This window comes from Haplochromis burtoni, unplaced genomic scaffold, assembly GCF_018398535.1.
Source record: "Haplochromis burtoni strain Fernald_Lab_line unplaced genomic scaffold, NCSU_Asbu1 Contig_29, whole genome shotgun sequence".
NCBI classification, from domain to species: Eukaryota; Metazoa; Chordata; class Actinopteri; order Cichliformes; family Cichlidae; genus Haplochromis; species Haplochromis burtoni.
Genome location: NW_024582390.1, coordinates 1,757,708 through 1,776,957, shown reverse-complemented (window position 1 = coordinate 1,776,957; position 19,250 = coordinate 1,757,708). Strand labels below are relative to the sequence as shown.

The 19,250-nt window shown below is 39.4% G+C and overlaps 1 protein-coding gene across 3 annotated transcripts in view; it reads right to left on the bottom strand.

Moving 5' to 3' along the window:
- Positions 1 to 442: 442 nt before the first annotated feature.
- The window catches only part of galnt13 (UDP-N-acetyl-alpha-D-galactosamine:polypeptide N-acetylgalactosaminyltransferase 13), a 35,676-nt gene continuing 16,868 nt past the window's right edge, over positions 443 to 19,250 (bottom strand). Inside the window, exons 6-14 of one of the 3 annotated variants that reach the window (XM_005918249.3) lie at positions 18,851 to 19,021; positions 18,114 to 18,231; positions 16,599 to 16,779; positions 14,772 to 14,911; positions 12,731 to 12,829; positions 11,485 to 11,619; positions 11,150 to 11,179; positions 8,048 to 8,270; positions 2,090 to 2,177 (exon numbers count right to left, since the gene is read on the bottom strand). In XM_005918249.3, coding sequence (XP_005918311.1) covers positions 8,085 to 8,270; positions 11,150 to 11,179; positions 11,485 to 11,619; positions 12,731 to 12,829; positions 14,772 to 14,911; positions 16,599 to 16,779; positions 18,114 to 18,231; positions 18,851 to 19,021 — 1,060 coding nt within the window. In that variant the 3' untranslated portion in view covers positions 2,090 to 2,177; positions 8,048 to 8,084. Of the gene's footprint in view, positions 2,178 to 8,047; positions 8,271 to 11,149; positions 11,180 to 11,484; positions 11,620 to 12,730; positions 12,830 to 14,771; positions 14,912 to 16,598; positions 16,780 to 18,113; positions 18,232 to 18,850; positions 19,022 to 19,250 lie in introns of those variants that run through there. The other 2 variants (XM_005918252.3, XM_042219191.1) reach the window with 2 other exon arrangements.

Below are 19,250 nucleotides of genomic sequence, written 5' to 3'. Positions count from 1 at the left end.
TCATTCAAAATGTATCACTTTTATTTCTAGTCCAAAACCAACATCATATTTCTCATCACCTGTAATAGATTAACTTCCATGATGTAATTCCTGTTGGAGTAATACGGAACATCAACAGCTGCGTCAGTTAACAACCGACCTGGAATTTCAAAGATATGTTTCAGGTATAGTGCTGTGCAAAAGTCTCGAGTTGCCCCTCATTTCCTTTTGCTTTGCTTCCAAAGTAGTTAGAGTTTCATGCAATTTTTAAAGTGGTCTTGAGCAATAATTATCATTTGAATCTTTAAAATTTTGTCTTTGGACATTGACTGCTTTTTTTGTTGTTGTTTTTAATTTCAGACAAGTTCTTGCACCTGACCATGGGATTTTGCATTTTTGGGGGGATTTTGCCATTTTCTTATTGGGGGGGGGGGGAGCGTCGGGGTGGGGGGGGGGAGGGAGGGGGGGGTTCTTTAAGGCGCTTTGTTATTAGCATTCTGTTGCAAAAACATTTTTCCCACAATTTCTTTAAACCAAGACTATGAACAAAGGCATTCAGGAGAGAGGTTCAATAGTGAGTCTCTATGGCCATCTGTAAAACAAGGTGGCGGCTCTGTCATGGTTGTGACTGCAATTCAGCCACTATTACTGGGGGATCTTCAAAACTCATCAAAATTGATCAGATTTAGATCCACCATCCCCAAACACACCGCCAATGTAGCAAAAACATACCTGGATAGAAAAGCACACAGTGAAACACTGTCAATCATGGACTGGCGTCCCCAGAGCCCGGATCTCAACATTAATAAAGCAGTGTGGGATCAACTTGACAGAATGGAAAGAAAGGCAGCCAACATCCAAAGACGACCTTTGAATGTCTTTTAAAAAGCCTGGAGAACTATTCCTGAAGACTTACTTATGGAAGTTACAAGAAAGCTGCCTAAGAGAGTTCAGGCTGTGTTGAAGAATACTAAAAACTGATTTTTTTTAAAGCTCCCTAGAATTATACAAACTGTTTTATCTTATACTGCATTTCCATGTATGTTTGCATACTTCAATAAAGCACTGCAAATATCAAGAAGTTAAGGGTGGCTCAAGACTTTCTGCACAGTACTAGAAACTTTAAAGAGATTAGTACAACTCTTTAACAAAGTTTAAGGGATCTTCATAAAAATGGCACTCCTCTTAAGTTAAACTGTAACAACTGATATGGGTGTCAGGGCTTCAACTGAAATTTGATTGTTCAGTTTGTTAAGGTTGGGCTTCCGTTTTCTCTCGAGCAGATTTATTACCACACGGTCTCATGAAATGTGATAAAAAGACACGTCCTAAATAGCTAATGCTACAGTGGGCTTGATAAAGAAGAAGGAAAAGCATTTGTAGGTTATACAGGGCTACGACTTTATCCCTTCAGTAAATCACCTCAAGAGGGTAACACCTATCAGTGCTGATCTCCATATGTTAGTCAACAGTTGCAGTTATAATGACCACCATTCTGCTTGAAGCATAGACACAGTAGACACCGACATGAAAAGAGAATGAGCAGCAAACCAGCTGTTTTCTTTTACAACTGTACCTATAGTAGATACATCAATGCCTGTCTGGATACAGTGGTGGTTATAGAATCTCAACCATTGCAAAGATACGTCTCAGAAAATGACAAATGGTCTCCAGTTTATGTTTTTCCAGAAGCTAATCAGCAGTCAGTGCAGCAGATTCACAGCTAGCAGGTGTCCATCACAGTGTGACTCCTTTGATGTGAGTGTTTTCCATGCACGACCCGATACGTCATTATCCTAGTTCAGATCTGTAAAAGTTCCCAAAGCTACAGCTCATCATATTTTTAGAAATGCAGGTGCCAGTGCAGTTTATCCTCAAACCTGTGTTGAACTGTAATACAATCAAATGGAAGAAAAGCCGCTGCTGCCCGGTTCTCTGCATTTCTTGGCCAGGATGTAAAAGCAAGAGGTGCATGATGTGTGGTAAGAGCCATCTGGTGAGGGTAAGGAAAGCCAGGACTGGTTGGGTGGAGAACGACAGAGGACTGAGGTGAAGAGTCAGACGCTAAGGGTCATGTTACGGAGCAGCCACTGCTGGGAACGGCTGCCATTGCAGTCTCTCAATGTGGGGACCATCTTGTCGTCCTCAGAGGGCATGTCCAAGCACTGGTTGCTATTCACATGCAGCAGAGTAAGTCGCTGGAGAGAAAAGATGAAAAAACAAAACAACAGGCAGTTACAACTGATGTAAATATATACGCATGACATTAAACAATTACAAGTTGAAGACCAACCTCCCCTGTGTTTTACAGTCATGTACCCTCAAAGATGCAGGTCATCACTGAGGGCATCAGTGCCGGCTGCCAGTGCCTCACTGCTTCAACTGTGGTCTGAAGAAAAGCTGAATCTATGCGCATCACTCAAACCAACCCTCAGATTCATTTTAACTACCAATTTCCCAAATTTCAGCTTTGTTGTACCATTGACCCAGTAAATAAACTTAAGTCTGTGCCTGCACCATTTATTAAAACAATAAAAACAGAATGACAAAATAAGGAGCATAAAAAAGGGTTACCCCTCATACAATACATCTCTCACTGTGAAACGCTGTGGAAATCGAGGCTCCTGTCGGGGGAGAAACTTGTCATTGGCACTTTAACAAAAGGATGTTTCCGTGATTGACTGAGCTTCAAAAGCATCAACCTCTCTAGAGCCAACTCCCCCCCCACATTCAGTGGTAATGGGAAAAGGAGTTGTTTTAATGTTAAAACCACTGCAACAAACTCGCTACAGTGTTTCCAGTTTTATCACTATGTTTAGGTTTGCAAACTCCTGTATGTTCATTGAATAGCAGGTGAAGACGCATCATGAACAAGTGGATCGCATACAAAGTAAATGTAGACCTGTGCATACATTTGACCTTAACAAGGAGGTCTACTGAGGCGTTTTCTAGTCTTTAAAGCTGATTTTTGGACCATTAAAAAAGTGATTATATTCTGATTACGAATGTAAATAACACATTCTTTACACATCTTGAAATTACAAAGCAGCTTTAAAAATTAATGTAGGGTCTGTTTATACTCCGTTTTTATCTCCGTTTTGGTCTGTGCCATCAACAAAGGAAAAGATCCGGTCCTGTAGCTCCTAATTTTCACCAACCATTCACTGCAGGCCAGAAAATCAAACCAAAGAGCTGAAATGATAGCGATGTGAGGTGATAATAATGTTTGTTCCTCTGAGTGACCCTTATCACATACATGTGGTGATCTGGTCCATTCTCAGGAACAATAACAGTTTTAAATATTTATTTATTCCAATTATTAAAATAACCTAGGAAAAAGAGTTTATTGTTAACACTGCAGCTCATTATATTTACTTTTTGATCAAAGTGCTACAGTATAATACGCACCATTAGCACCAGCAGTAATACTGCTGGTGCTTGTTAGCACTGACCACATCACGATTATTTAATCAACACCATGCTTGGGATAAACTGTGTTTTTATTGTTAATGCGACACATTATAGTAGCATCTTTTTTCAGAACACATAACAAGTAACCAGGGATCACGAGGAGAAGAAAAAGGTTACAATGTGACATTAGTTGCAACAAATATCTCTACCCTAATGATTGTGTGTGCCTTAATCAGTACACCACAATGATCGCCTCTCAGTTGCAAATTGTGTAAAATCTGATAAAAATTTTCCATTTTTGTTACTATGGTTGCTGTAGCTCAGGAGGTAGAGCAGATCATCTACTAATCAGAAGGCTGGTGGTTCGATATCTGGCTCGTCCAGTCTGCATGCCGAATATCCTTGGACAAGATAGTAAATCCAAGTTGCTTGTATGGATGGGTGAATTAGGCAAGTTGTATAAAGCACTTTAAGTGCTCAGTTAGAGTTGAAAAAACCTATATAAGAACCAGTCCATGTATTAGCAGTGTGTCACAAAAAAAACCCACACAATTTGTTGCCATTTTTCAGCTGATTCAAAGACAACACAGTTTGACAGCATTAAATTTTTTGCACCAACAAGGTGATTTGTAAAGAGTTATTAGCAGAAAACCTGGCATATTTGAGCAGGGTGCGCAGTGTGTCCTTAAAATTTTTGAGGAAACTAGACAAGTGAAGGACAAAAGAAGTGGCTACAGCAGATTCACTGTATTTGTCGTGTCCTTATAAAATAGGGGGGGGAAAAAATCCAGCAAAGACCTGACACAGAACCAGAGAGATGTATCTGGCCATTGAACTGATCCATCTCTTGTTCACTGACACCTCATAAGAAATTGTTTGAAATTGAGGCAGAGAAAAGAAAAGGCCAAGACATGCCAAATTATATTTATAGAGTGATAAATCCAGTTTAGAAAATTTAGGTTCAAATCATCATGAACAGAGGAGTTCAGGAGAAAGGTACAACAGGGAGTGTCCACAGTTATGTATTAAACATGGCGGAGGATCGGTCATGGTTGGGGGTTCAATTCAGCCAGTGGTGCTAGGGACCTTGTCAAAATAGATGGAATTATGGACACAGAGAAGTAAAGTCAGACTCTGACCCACCAACAACTATAAGGCATCTGATTGGCAGCAGCTTCAGTTTTCAGCGTGGACTCAAACACACTGCAATGCAGTAAAAGCACGGAACAAAAGAAGAGCTTTGACTGTCCTTCAAGAGGCCTTGAGAATTATTCCTAAAGACTCCTTTAAAAAATGACATGGAAGCTGCCTAAGACAGTTCAGCCTGTGTTAAAGTATAAAGTCAGTAACACCAAATATTGACTTTCAAGCTCATTGCAATTGCACAAACTCTGTTGTTGCCTTATAAACTGTATTTCTATGTATGTTTGCACATGTTTTGAGAATCACTGCACTTAGTTCCCTTTTTCCTAGCAAAATATAAAGAAATAAGAGGTTGCTCTAGACTTGCACAGCATTGTATACCAGTAAAAACACCTGTACAGAACTAATGAAGGTGTGTAACTGCAAAGCTTATCATTATAGAAGTATTTTAATAACCTTACATTTCTCACAGTGGCTTCATTACACATCACAGGCCAAATATGCCATCATCTGCTAACTAAATTGACCGTGGGACAAGTTGGATTGGGCTCTGTCTAACTGGGCTCAGGTGACAATGACTGATTAACTGGCTTTCTTCATGAAAGACATTTTAGTAAAATAATGATGAGTGAAAACCATTTACACTCTCAGGGATCTGGTACTGTGCATACTGGCTCACTGTCACTGCCATAGCTCATCAAGACACTTAAATAGAACAGGGTCCCTGTTAATGTAATTACAGTATTCCTTCTCCTGCGCCACTCCATCGCTCCTGTCTGTCCTATGTGATGCTTTTTCGTGGAAACCAGAAAGGCTAGAAAACAGGACAAACTGGACCAGACTGGAAATAAAACACCTGTTGTGATGAGCTCGAACTCAAGCACCACACAAGTGGTATGTACCACAGGAGAGAATCTGTGGCTATCTGCCACACGTCACCAGAGATAACACCCCCCACTAACAACTGTGAGAGAGCCCTCAATAGCCTTGATTAACCATTTATGTTTAAACCCTCAGTAGTAACATGCTTCCGCAATTTCATTCCTCACTTGAGTTGCTTTTCTCATCCTAATGATCACATGCAGAGGAGTAGGGGACTTGAGAGTTGGTTTGTAAAGAGAAGCAGAGCCTCTGCAGAGAAAAACAATGCCACGAGAGAAATTGGGAAAATTATGTTAGGAGCTACAAAGATGCCATGTAATATATGAAAATGTATAAGCGTATAAATGAAAACCAAAACAGAGATAGCCTCAGGTTTAGCAGTTTGCAGCTTAACACAATGTTATATTAGCATTAAAAAAATAAAACTCAGGTGAACAAGTAACCTAAAAATACATCATGGCATAAAAACTGGTCATTAAGCATGATTTGGGGTTTTTTAAATTCTGCAATCGAGGCATAATTCTTCATTAAAACAAGATTGTGCTTTGACAGTTAACAGAGGATATTCAGACTAATGAGCTCACGGAGACGCTCAGGCCATGTTTGATCTCAAGGTATAAAACACAAGGGCCCAACACTATCTGCCTGGATACAAAGAAGTGCATGCAAACACAGCCACAGCCACACACACACACACACACACTCACACACACACACCTTTCCTGAAGTACACATTGCAGACTGCCCTACAGGGCACACTTGTTCAAACAGAGTGAGAACAAAGAGAGCAGGTGGCACACAACCTCACACACCTGTCTAAAAACAAAGGAAAAGAACAGTAAGCTTGTGCTACACTATACTTTAATTTAAAATGTAGTTCTTTAATAGCAGTTGTAACTTCATAGCAAAGTTCTCCCTAAACTATTGAGAAGAAGAATAAAAAAAAGCAAAGATCAACAATTTTTTCCTAATCCAGACTGAATGAATACTACATTTTTGAGCCATGCGCAGGGCATAATCATTTACAAAGCCTTTCTAAACAGCCTTAAATCATAAAGATACTATTTTTCCTTTCATTCAAAATCTAAATTTACTCCAGGGGAACATGTGGCACAAGAAAAGTATGATTTGAAAAAGAAAAAAGTTCCATGTTCAATGAAATTACTCGAAATATGGAGGCCCTGTCCTTTGCTCATTATCATTTCATGCTTGCTTTGGGGCAGAGAAAACTCCCATCTTCCTCCCAGCAAACCAAGCACAGTCTCCAGAGCAAGAAACCGAGTGTGTGCACAGCTGAGACCAGCTAATTAAATGATGACCGTTTCTAACCATAACCCAGGTTGAGGAATAGCATCCTCTTTATCACCACACAGCACACTGGACTTGCTGAAAGGCAGAGAGGTTCTTGTTTTGACGTGATCTTCTGTGCTTGCTGCTGGGGATCTAGATAGAGGAGTGGCTTTTTTGTGGGAGATACAAACACAGCAGATACTTTTGTATCTCAGGGCAGATTCAGCAACAGTGTCATTTGCTTTAATGGAGCCCTTCTCTTGTGTACGTGCTCCTCTCTGCTTGCTATGCTAGGAGGACGTCTGAGAGTGAACAGCAAATCAGGCCATCTAACAGCAGGTCACTATACTGCCACAACTCTGACACACACCAGCAGTCCCGGGAGCTCCTTACCCAATTTGCCCTGCTTGGACACAGAAACTGTGGCATGCTACAGTGAAATTGCTCTTTAGCGTTTTGAGAGATACAACAGTACAGGATTCTGAGGTGTTCACTCCAAATTACTCAACAGAACAGAATTGGCTACAGAGAGAATGACTGACAGACACAAAGCCTGGAAAAGGCAGGAAAATAACAACTCCGAAATGGACAGAAATGCTGAGCTGAAGAACATTCCTCACAAAAGTATGTAAATAAGAAGGCTTAGTGGTGAAAAAACACTGATAATGGGCGTTTTACAATGTACATGGAACACTGTGTACACAGCTGCTTTTGGCCAATAAGAGAGTGGCCTGAGCAACTACAGCCATGAAAGATGGGTTCACAATGAAGGATCACTTCAAAAGAACTTGTAAACAATGGCGAGCCCATTTGAATAAGCTCCGCATGCAGATAATCAGCTAAAAATAAGCACGTCCTCCATCTCGGCCATCATTCATCATGTGCAGGCAGTCCAGGGGACAGCCAGTGAATTTTCACATCAAAATATAATATTTATTTTGGAAAATAAATGTCAATTGAGATGTAATTTAGCAAAAAGATTAGCTAAAGATCTTCCAGATAGCATCTTATACAGAGAAGCATCTTGACAGGACATCTGTCATTGTGTAATGAAGCTCTTCCCATGTCTCTGTGCACTCCCCCCTTGAAAGGTCACCAATAACAAAAAAGTGTTAATGCTTCCTAAAACACATGCACATTCAGGCGTACACCTGGAAGAACCACAAGTCTACTCTCACTGACAAAAATCAGAAAATCAAACATACTCTCAAAACAGCCAAAGTTGCCTATTACAACCCAAACAGGTCTAGTGAATTCTAACAGTGTGAAACTACGTTGCTACAGAGCAACTATGATGACCACCAGCCTCTATTCTACACCTAACTTGTGCTAATCTGCTCACCTCACGCCCCCCGTAGCCCCCGAGAGCAGACTTGAGTTTAGAGAAAATAATCCGTGGGACTGAAGTAGAGGTGTCTAGCGACCTCCAGACGAGTGTAGTTGTGGAGGATCCACGACTGTATTGGACTGTTGTTACAGTACTCCACAGTGGGGCCATAGGTGCCGTCCTCCAGACGGCCGATGGTCAGACATGATTGGGTGATGATGTGGAGGAAGGTGTGCTTCTGCAGTGAGCCAGGAGGGAAAAGGGACAGATGGTTTTCAAGGTAAGTCACAGAGTCATAAAGTAATTCTTAAACTGATGTGTCTGTTCTTCGCAGTAAACTTTCCCAGACACTGACTAAATGTCTGACTTATTTGGTCCATTTCTTGTTTTATTTAGTTATTAGATGGACCATATCTTCATAAGCGATATGGGTCATGTTTCAAATTATTCATGTGACTATTGGCTCAGTCACCCACGAAAAAAGGTAACAGGATGGCAACCTCCTTGCATCAAATCAGTAGCAACAATCACTTGTAGGCAGATCTCATTGATGCAGACAGATTGGCAACACATTAAAATCTGTCTGCATTTATGAATCTGAGTGTGTTTGCACCAATAAGCGCTTGCCCATTGAAAGTTTCCTGGTTAAATTCCTATATAAAAGCAAGCAGAGTGCCTATGTCATTCTTTAGTTAAACTGCCATCCTGCAGCAATTACATCACAGTTTAATGTTTAATATAAAGGTGCCATATTCTGCTGATTTATCACAGTGAATCCCTCTGTTCTCACAGATTGCATGTAACTGCCAATTTGACCCCATTCAATGGCAGACTGTTGACAGTCTGATAGGAGACCCACTTATTTTTAATAGACATCTTGATGCACAAAGTGGCTTTGGGGTCAGCAACTGACTGCAAGTAGTTGCAGGCCTGGTTGCTGTCTCCAAAGCAACCACTTGAAAGTCTAGGAGGTTGGTTTCAAACCCCTGAGAAAATGACCACATCAACAATTTGAACATGTCCTTACAATGAGGCAGACGATATTTGCCAAAATTAGCACAATGCAAATAATTTTGGGGGGCAATTTATAAAACGAGATGGACAATTTAAAAAAAAAAAAAAGTTAGATGACATGTTTTTACTAAATATCTATGTTCTAATTCGTGGCAGGCCGTGGTCGGCAGGGAAAGCGGACCCAGCTGCACAGGATCGCAATCACGCCTTGCCAACTTAAGATCGGTGTAGAGTCCTGTTGTGGTGTTGCTGTTGTTGTTGGCATGTGGCTGGCAGCTGGGAAGCTGAGCCGACTTGTGTGAGCTTCAAGCGTAATAAAGAGAATGTCCAACAGTGGTGAAACGCGGTCATGTCATGCCCCTTACCTGCAGGAATTTGAGTTTATCTATTTGATTCTCCCATTTTACTCCCTGATACAGCCTGTGGCTTAGTGTGCCTCACTTGTAAATAGCTATTCAATCAATATGCCAATCCATGTCTCAAACTCTTTATCTCCAATAAACTCATTACTTGCATTTTGCTACAATAGTTCAAGTGTGAATTAAATAACGATTAGCTCAAATATTTTAAGTCTTAAAAAAATAAAGAACATTTTGGGTTTCTTTAGCCAGAAAACTGGCTGAAAAAAAAAAAAAAGTTTAAAAACTACAGTAATTAGACTCTACTAAAGCTAAAACACAACTTGACAAGCACAGCAAAGTTAAAAAATACAGATAAATTGGTGAAAACTTCAGCGCACTTAGAAATTTTGGCTATCATGTGTTTGAGTGGGATATCCATGCGAGGGAAAGCACAGTAAATAGAACTTATTACTGGCTGAAACAGCAGAGTAGGTGAACAGGAAAGTGGATGTCGGTCACAACTGTAAATGAATACAGGAGGAATATGGAGAAGCCAGGTATTTCTGTGAAAGTGAAACTGATGACCAGATGAAATGTTAATGGTACTGTAGTGATCCAGGATTCAGTCCCTGTCAGTCACACCTGGGCTAAAAATAACACCGGCCACTGACAGCGATGAAACCCCAGAGCTGTTTACAACAGAGACCGGTCCTCTTCGTTATGAATTATTCATTTTATTCTCTTTTTTCCCCCCCCATTTTAAGGAAAACACACTGAGAGCAAAGTGTAATGAAAGGATTTCTCCATGGATTTGTTCAATGCTCGATGGAAAGGCCTCTGAGCTTCCTCACTTTGTTATATCGCCATGTCAGTGATAGGACATCTCAATCACTCATAGACAACTCTGTATGCGACACTGCCTCGTCTAACCATCTCCCAGAGGATTAAAAATGCATAAATTGTTCATATAAAAATGCTTTTTGAGTTGTGTAATCCATAATGTATTTTGATGTATTCTAAGGAAACAAGGCTTGAGAAGAATATTTAGTTTTCCTATGAGATTCAAAATGTCTTTGTTTCCTGCCCACAACATCTGTTTCTTCATTTGACTGAATATCAAAAATGCAAGCTTATTACTGCTTGCATACCCAGGAATATTAGGTAAAGTGAAACCCTGGTGTTCAATATGCAGCGTCTAGCTTTGTCAATTATATTTTCTAATTCAGTGCTATTGCAAAAGGAAAAGACTTTGATACATACATATATACACATATAGAAATACCTGTAATGAGCAACACAGCTAAAAAAAAAAAAAAAAAAAAAAAAAAAAGAAATAGACATAAGGTTATTATTTTTTCACCTCACCATTTTGCACCTAATGCATGCAATCATTTTTCTTTGATATTTGTAGGTGATACTTGTGTTTTGGTTTGTTTGCTTGTTTGTTTGTTTGTTTGTTTGTTTGTTTTTTTGGGGGGGGGTTATAGGTTAGACTTCAGTTTCTCTCTGCGATGTAAATTATTTGGTGACTTGATTGTTCTGCTGCACATACAATATATTTGTCTACAAAATATAAAAGGATAAATTGCAATGCGTGATTCCAGGTCACCGATGTAGGAAAAGGCTTCAGTACACATCCAAAAAATATATTTATATAAACGATCTACCGTACTAAACACTAACACTTCAGCGTCCACACACTCATACTCACAATACTAAATCACAATGTGGCACTTCAGGAGGGACAAATTGAACAGCTTACCTCAAAATCATATTCCCACTTGCCAACATACTACATAATGAGACGAGAAAAGACAAACAGCTGCTGGGTTGAAATAGCAACTCAACTTCCATGGTGCTTTAAAAAAAAAAAAAAAAAAAAACAACAACAACAGCACACAGCACCATCTTGTGGCAGAAAACAGTCATTCTAGTTTTCCCACGACCAAAGATCCTCAGTGTCCTATTGCTCATGAAATTACCTTTTGACAGGTAAAGGTACAAACGTTAAATTGAGGAACAGGGGAAAAGAATGGCCACTTGCTTTAGAACCCTTATTTTGAATTATTTGGTTCCTAAAAGGGCCACAGATCCTACCTCAGCATCGTACTCAAACATCTGATTGCCCTTCATGTGGTGACACTTGAGCATGACAACAGGCCCGTTGAGGCGGGAGACATCCAGGCAGAGGTCATCTGTTCTGATTTCTTTATCCGCAGTGTACGAGAACACCTACAGGAAGAGGTTTTATTTATCTCTTGAAAAATATCAGTAACATCAACATCACAAAAAATAAAACAACAGTATTGTAAGGGGTTTTAGGGATAGATGACTAAACTGTAAATATTTTTTAAACCTTAATTTTTTTTTCTTTTTGTTTTTTGTTTTTATTTACACTCCAGAGCTTTTTAAAAGTTTATTGTGTACTTTATTGGGCATTTCCAGGATGTTCTACAGATATTTTTTGTACAAGACTGGACAGATATTCTGTCTTGTGTGCTGCAGAAAAAAAAACTATAATGAGACTCGAGTATAAAGAATATTGATTGGACCAAAGTGAATTCTGGGCTAGAAATCTTTGAGTCTAATCAACACTGGGCTTCAGAAATGAGAGAGAGAAAGCATTGTATTGAAAATCTGCACATTGACTTAGAAGTTGGAGATTAACACACTCCTTGCTTCCAACCTGAAGTCAAGTTTTTGGGCAAGATAATGTACTGCTAGAGGCTGCACTTTAAAATTAAGTACACCCCATGATTTAGTAGCTTGGAGAACCATCTTTAGCAGTAATAATTTGAAATGATGAGCAATAATTTGAAATCATCATTCTCTCGAATCACTGTGGAGAAATTGAAGTTTGTTTCTGCGCAGCTCTCTTAAGCTCCTGCCATAACATTTCAGTCAAGTTGAGGTCTGATTTGACTGGACCATTGCAACACCATGATCATTTTATTTTTCAGTCCTTCGGCTTTAACATGCTAATTGAAGCCTGGATGGTCTGAGATCTAGTTCTTGGGATTGTGCTTTAAATATCTTGAAGTATTACATGCCCTGACCTTGGAGTAAATTTGTTGGCAAGTCTACTCCTGGGAACATTGTGTTAACACCTAAATGCTCCAGATCAGCAAATTATAGAGGTGCTCACACCTGCTAATGATCAATTAATCAAGTATGTTTAGTTAGCAACACCTGGCTGCTACCCAAGTAGAACGCTTAAGGCTGTGCTTAGTTTCATTCAGATTTAAAGTTACATTTGCAAATTCTATTATAATATAGACAATAGTATTTCTTTCCACAATTAAGCATAATACTCTCAATACAGTATTTCCTGTTATCTCCTCACCTGGTTTCCACCCATGCCGTGGCAGTTGAAAAAGCCAACCTTCTCGTTCTCCTTTCTCCCCATGTTGTCCATACACTGGTTGGTTTCAACATTTCTGATCTATAGACAGGAAGTTCAGATTTACAAATAAGAAGTACAAGTTTATTAACTTTGTAACACTAAAGTCTTAAAGTGTTACATCATAGCATTTTATTTATGTTTCTTTTGACAACAGCTGGCTACAGGAACAGAAAAAACATACATTACCAGAATAATGACGTTCCATTTAATACATCAATAAAAAAAAAAAATCCTTTTCTAAGTCCTTGTTTTTTGTCCTCCCTCATTGTTTGAATTCTTCATCCAAGGATCTCTTGTGCAAATTGATTATCAATCACTACATCTTAAATATTGTCTTCCAAAGAAATTAATCTGTTAATATATAATTAGCAACAGCATTTTAGTTCACTCAGTTGTACTGAGTATCTTTAGGGTTTGATTAGTTTTTTAATTAACCTTTTAAACCCAAATATTTGATCCATGAGTTTTGGAAACATACATCAGTGTTTTGTTTCCTCCCAAAACAGCAAAATAAATTGCACAATATATTTTTAAGGGTTTTGTTTTTAATTTTTTGTCAGAAGGCTTAATAATCACTCGATTTCCAAAATCTTTAATTTTCTGGCAATTATTTCATGGTTCAGGCTTTAAAGGGTTAAAAAATTAACCTATTTCTTGGCATTTGATAAAATAATCATATAAGCAAATCACAGAGAATAATGTTAGTTGCCACCCCAGGTTTGCAAATATTGCAGCATCACTAATGCTGAAACCACTTTAAATGCAAGTCACAGATTTAATGATGCTTTCTTTTTGGAAACTGGAAAAAGTTTGTCACCATCTTCCATAAATCCTATAGCTAAAATCATGTATATACCATGTCACTGAGTTAATTTAGTCCAACCTCTGCTCATTATATCCACTTTTAAAGATGAAACTGAGCTAAGTTGACTGCACACTTCTCAATAAGCAATTATCACAGCTCCTACTGACTTCCAGTCAACTCAGCTATCTAATGAACTCCTACATTCACAGAGCTGAAGCGGAGCTGACTATGTATGTTGCCTAAGCCATTACCATGCCTATCATGCAGGAACGGAATGGCATTCATAATAATTAAGTGATATAAAACCTAATGGTTCCGGCTGTTAAGGAAAGGCTGACTGTGTGTTATGGGGGATGAGAATCAGCCAGAAGTAGTCTGGTTTAGAGGAAAATGGAAAAAAAAAAAAGGTGCTGCAGTGGCTAAAGGGAGATAGAGAAAACCAGTTTTTACTGCAGTATAGGAGAGCAGTGCAAAGGAGAGAGAAAAGTCCCCTCATCCTCAGCTGTATGAGTGTTAGAGGATTACAACCTCATTTCACACTCAGTTCTTAGACTGACATTACTTTTACATGACCTCCATCTATGTCCAGATAGCACGGCCCATGTTAGCACTGAGTTGACCCCCGCTTCAATGCTTCCCGCACAAAGCTATGTTCATCAAGAAGCTGATTGTGGTCACTTTAAAAAAGCAGAAGGGAAATAACTAAAAAAATCTCTCGTAAAATAAGCTGTGTCAAAACTGTAAATGAGTAGTTATCAAACCATACTACATGCTTACAATTTCTACATATTAACAACCCTATGAAAAATCTGATTTCTAAGGTAGGTACTCGGAAACAGTCTTTTTTTGTTCTTTAAAGAGCAGAATACAAAACTATCTAGAATGCATACACGAGCTTTATCTCACTGCCTCAACATGTGGGGGGGATCAATACCGACTCCTTGAACAGCCAAACGTCTGTTTATTATGCACGTTCAATACAAACTTGGTTGTTTGTTTTTTTTAAGCCTTTCCTAGATCCTGATATTTTCAGGCTATATCTCACAGAGATATTGTCTTTCTGAAAGAAAATGAAAAAAATGAGGCCAGGCGCTAAAAGGATATATCTGACTGAACGCAGAAGGAGCCGGTGTATGCGATACATTATAGAAGATTAGAGTATAAGAGAGCTCATACTTCACCAAGAGAGTAGTATCTTCTTGGGATCTGGGAGTCTGGGTAGATGTTCTCTAGATACCAGGAAAACGGTTTGCACTTTAAGGCCTCACGGAGGGTTTTGCGAGAGGAGACGTCTCCGTACTCCACCCGCATCACGCCTGCAAATGAAATGTCAAGACAGGAAATGCAGCCATATGTATCAGTGAACATCATCCGTCACATTAAGAGACACATTTTCTGCTCTGAAAAATAGGATGGTTGTGTCTGTGCACCACCGAGACCCGACACCAGAGGGAACCTTTATGAAGTGAAACAAAGCGCTTTACCTGAAAATATCCCAACCATAATGTTAGCCTGCAATCCCATTTACAAACAGTGTAATGTGGAAGATGCATCTCCTTCAATAGCGCACAAGTGCAAAAGCTGTGCAATAACTGTGGGCCATGATGTAAGTCACTTTAGCCAAATGTGAACTGCCTGATGTATCAGCCTTGATGAAACTAAAGACTAAGAAAGGATTAGACAGCGACTGGGCACAGACACTTACAAACACATTAGACAGATGGTTTCTTCCTAAAGTGCCGCTTGAGAACTCGTAGCTTGAATGCAGATAGACTCAAGGTGGTAATTTAATATGAAAGAGCATGATTGCAATGAGGGAAAATAGAGGACAGCTTTCAAAAACCAGTCAACATGTAAGACGTACAGCACTGTATGAATCTATCTATCTATCTATCTATCTATCTATCTATCTATCTATCACACATAACTAAGATATTGCAAACAGCTTACCAATACCATCTCAGGCTTTAATGTGGGAAACAGAAATTTCAAGTTGGCAGATAAAAACAGTGAGCTGAAGGCTACTTTTCTCTCCCTTTCTTTTTTCTATCTGCGGGGGCTAAGCATCACATATTATAGCTCATGATGAATAGCCTCTTAGATCCAGTGCAGAGGAAGGACAAGGAAAGGGGTACACTTTTAATAGGATCACCAGATGCCACTCCCAAATTCAGCCTGAGCAACATACTGTGCTCTTCTCCACCAATAAGGGAGGTCTGGCAGCAGCACAACCCAGATCATTCTCCCTAATGTCCTGGAGGAACAGACAGTCATCGCGGGGCCACAATATACAGAGAATCATCCATCACAGCCCTGGCTCTGTCTGCACACATGCCCGTGGAGAATCCTGCCTGACTGAGAGGAAGAGAAGGTCACAATTTGTGCCGTAAGATCGAAAGATTGCAGATGATCCCTTATAGGTTGGCTGGCATCTAAAACAGTTAACCCGAGATTTCCGGGATACCGCTTCCTGCAAAAGGGTAATCACATTACTAAGTCGACAGATGGAGGGGTACTCATCTCTCAATCTGCACAGTCGTATTGTTCTAGTTTGTCCATATGTGTTTGAGCTCTGTTTGAAAGATGGCAGTTCGTGACTAATTTCTGAACCCAAGTTCAAGAGAGCACTAAAAAAAAAAATGTATCTGAGAGAAGGAATTAATTAATCCCACTTTGAAGATGGCAAAGCTGCATTAAATTCAAATATAAAAGTAAAAGAAAATGTACATTTGCATAAGAATAAAAAAAAAACCTTGCAAGAGAATGAAAGACTAAAATGGAAGAGACATGTCTTTCCTTTTACACCAATTTGCTAAATTAACCACACAGGGTTCCAGCAATGAGGTTTGTTCATGTCTTCCTTTGACCAGCAGTGCACACTGAAACCTTTTTTATAACATGTAAAATCAGCAGAGCTGATTTAAACTCTTGGTTTTCAGTTTTCTGCATCATTTTAGTGGCTGAGAGTAGTAGTGACATGGTGGCGGTTTCATTGCTCTGTACCTGGTGATATGATATAAAAGAAGTCTTTGAAATCATCCATCCAGACTTCGGCCAGGCGCCTGTTGTTCTTGTTGATGACTTGGCCCGTTCCTCCAGGGAAACTGTATGGGGTGGCCTTCCGGAAAACATGGCCCACATGTGAACATGTTACAATTTCCAAGGAGCCACCGCATTGCCAAATCTGCAAGCGTAGAGACAAGGCAGATTTATGTAGTATGTGACAGGAAAGCAGACAAATAGGCTGGATAAAAACTGATGAAACAGTCAGTGAATGCTTGTTCCCTTTGTTCTACCCCCTTGATGCTTAGGTGACCTACATAAATGATAACGTTTGTTACCAGTAAAAAGATTTGCTCTTAAATTTTAACAGCGTACCATCGTACCACACACACACTTACTGTAGATCTGTTTGTGACTAGATGCTGCAGCTCACAGGCATGCCTTATAACAGCACTTCATGTTTTCTGATTACAAACGACAAGCTGTGACAGGAAGACAAAAACACCTTCTATAAACTGCCCTTGTCATAGTTTCTGGTACAGTAAGTGTCCCCAGAACTAAATTTTCAATGATAGCAAATTCAGAGAGACTCATGAGGTGAAGTACGAACCACACTATCACTAACTGGTAACAATAACATATACTTTTTACAATAAACTGTACAAACATAAAGCAAAGAGACTAAATATTTTTCCCTTATGTTTGTGTAAGCTCAAAGCTAAGTACACACAAACATGTAATATGAGCACACACATCTAAGGCTTTCATGTGATGTCAGTTCCACATCTGCAAGGTTTCATGAGTACATCCTGTACAGTTGTGACATTACAACAATGACAAAAATCTGTCCACACAGATGTCTGCCAAAGTGCTCAAACCCATCAATGCACAATAGTACATTTGCCAGGATGATGCACAAAGAGAGACTCTCACAAAAAAAATCAGCAGCAGCAACCACATGGTTGCAGCAGGAAACAAAAAATGTTTGCAACAGTGTATTTTTTCTTTTTTTTATATTTAGAAAGATCATCCAATTTTATAATATGTATAAATGTTAAAAGTCTGCTTGTTCATTGTAACCGTTTATACTACGTTACCCATGATGCACCTCGGTATCTGTACTTCCAGTTGGGAACGTGTTCAGCGCAGTTCTGCACAGGTGAGAGGTGTGTCGGAGGATAACGTATTTACTTGCATTCCTGTGTGAGTTAATACTGTGTGCGTGCTTACCATATGACCACACACACACCCATATACACACTCACACCCCCTTTACCTGCATGTGAATACTGCAATGCCTCCCTACCAACACTGTACATCCTGTTGATGTCATCTGCCACCTCCTTAGTAAAGTTATTTGAACTACATCACTGTGGAGTACCATTCCTTCTGACCGAGGACGACTCAGTTGAAGCGTGATCGGCAATCAGTGCAAACATACATTACAATAAATATCTATAAAAAGGGAACAACACAAGGCAGAAACATGTGCTGGTACACAGAGAAACCACTCACTCTAAAAGACATTTCCAGGTTTTCTCCTCCCCAGATATCCATCCCTGGATCGTAACTTCCAATTTCTTCAAAATACGTCTTGTCTATAGAGAATAATCCTCCTGCCATGGTGGGAGTCCTGCAAAAAAGATAAATTAAGGCAACAACACAAAACCTTTTTGTAATATTTCATTTCCTCATACTGAATTCGTTAGCATCTTTTTGTAACTAAGAGGAACATTGAGGATATAATAACAGGCCAATTTGTTTGACAATTTGAAACAAAGCCTTAGAGGGGCAATTACTTTTATCTTTTAATTCATTCTATACTCAAGTCAGTCCTAAATAAAGGATATTGTTTGCTGCTTGGAGTGATTTGCATACAGATGAGTTTTGTGAAGCCCAAAAAGGCAGCTCTAAGCAGTTTCTATTTTCCTGTTTCAAAATACATGGATGCTTATACTACAAAGAGAAACATCACAACTCTGTGGATGCCATTTAGGCAGAAGCTGGCATCAGTGGGACACAGAGGGAAAGATGATCTATTTCTAGCTCTAGATAAATATGGAGCTTTTTATAAAATAATATTTTGTAGAGAAATTTAACTTTCAGCATTTCCTCTGTAGCCTGCTGTACAGAAAAAAAAAGCTGCATTTAATTAAGCTTACAAAATATTTCCAACTTTTTCAGCGTTTAATCTGATCTCGCCTCTCTTATTTCAAGACGATATGCAAGTGCAAAGCCACACACAGATGTACCTGACAGGGAGTGTTCTATCCCCTTTGCGTCGATCCATCTCCCGCTGGGGAACAGGATACCATCGAAAATTCAGCTTCCAGTTGAATCCACCGTAAGTCATATCAGAGCCTGCCATGTATTCAAATGTCTCGTCGCTGATGACATCTATGATAGGGCACACCACTGCAGTCCTGAAACACACAAAGTGCCATAATGTTCACATGTATGATGAAACAGGCTTGACTGAAATGAAGCATGTGGTTCATTATCATATTCAACGTGCCTCAACATCCCACCATCATAAAATCGACCGCATACTGTGAAGAAATCAGGTTCTGGGTTGTAACTGCAAATTCTATGCACACCATGCCAGCAACTAGCTATTACTCACATTATTAAATGTTCTGAAGAAAATGATCA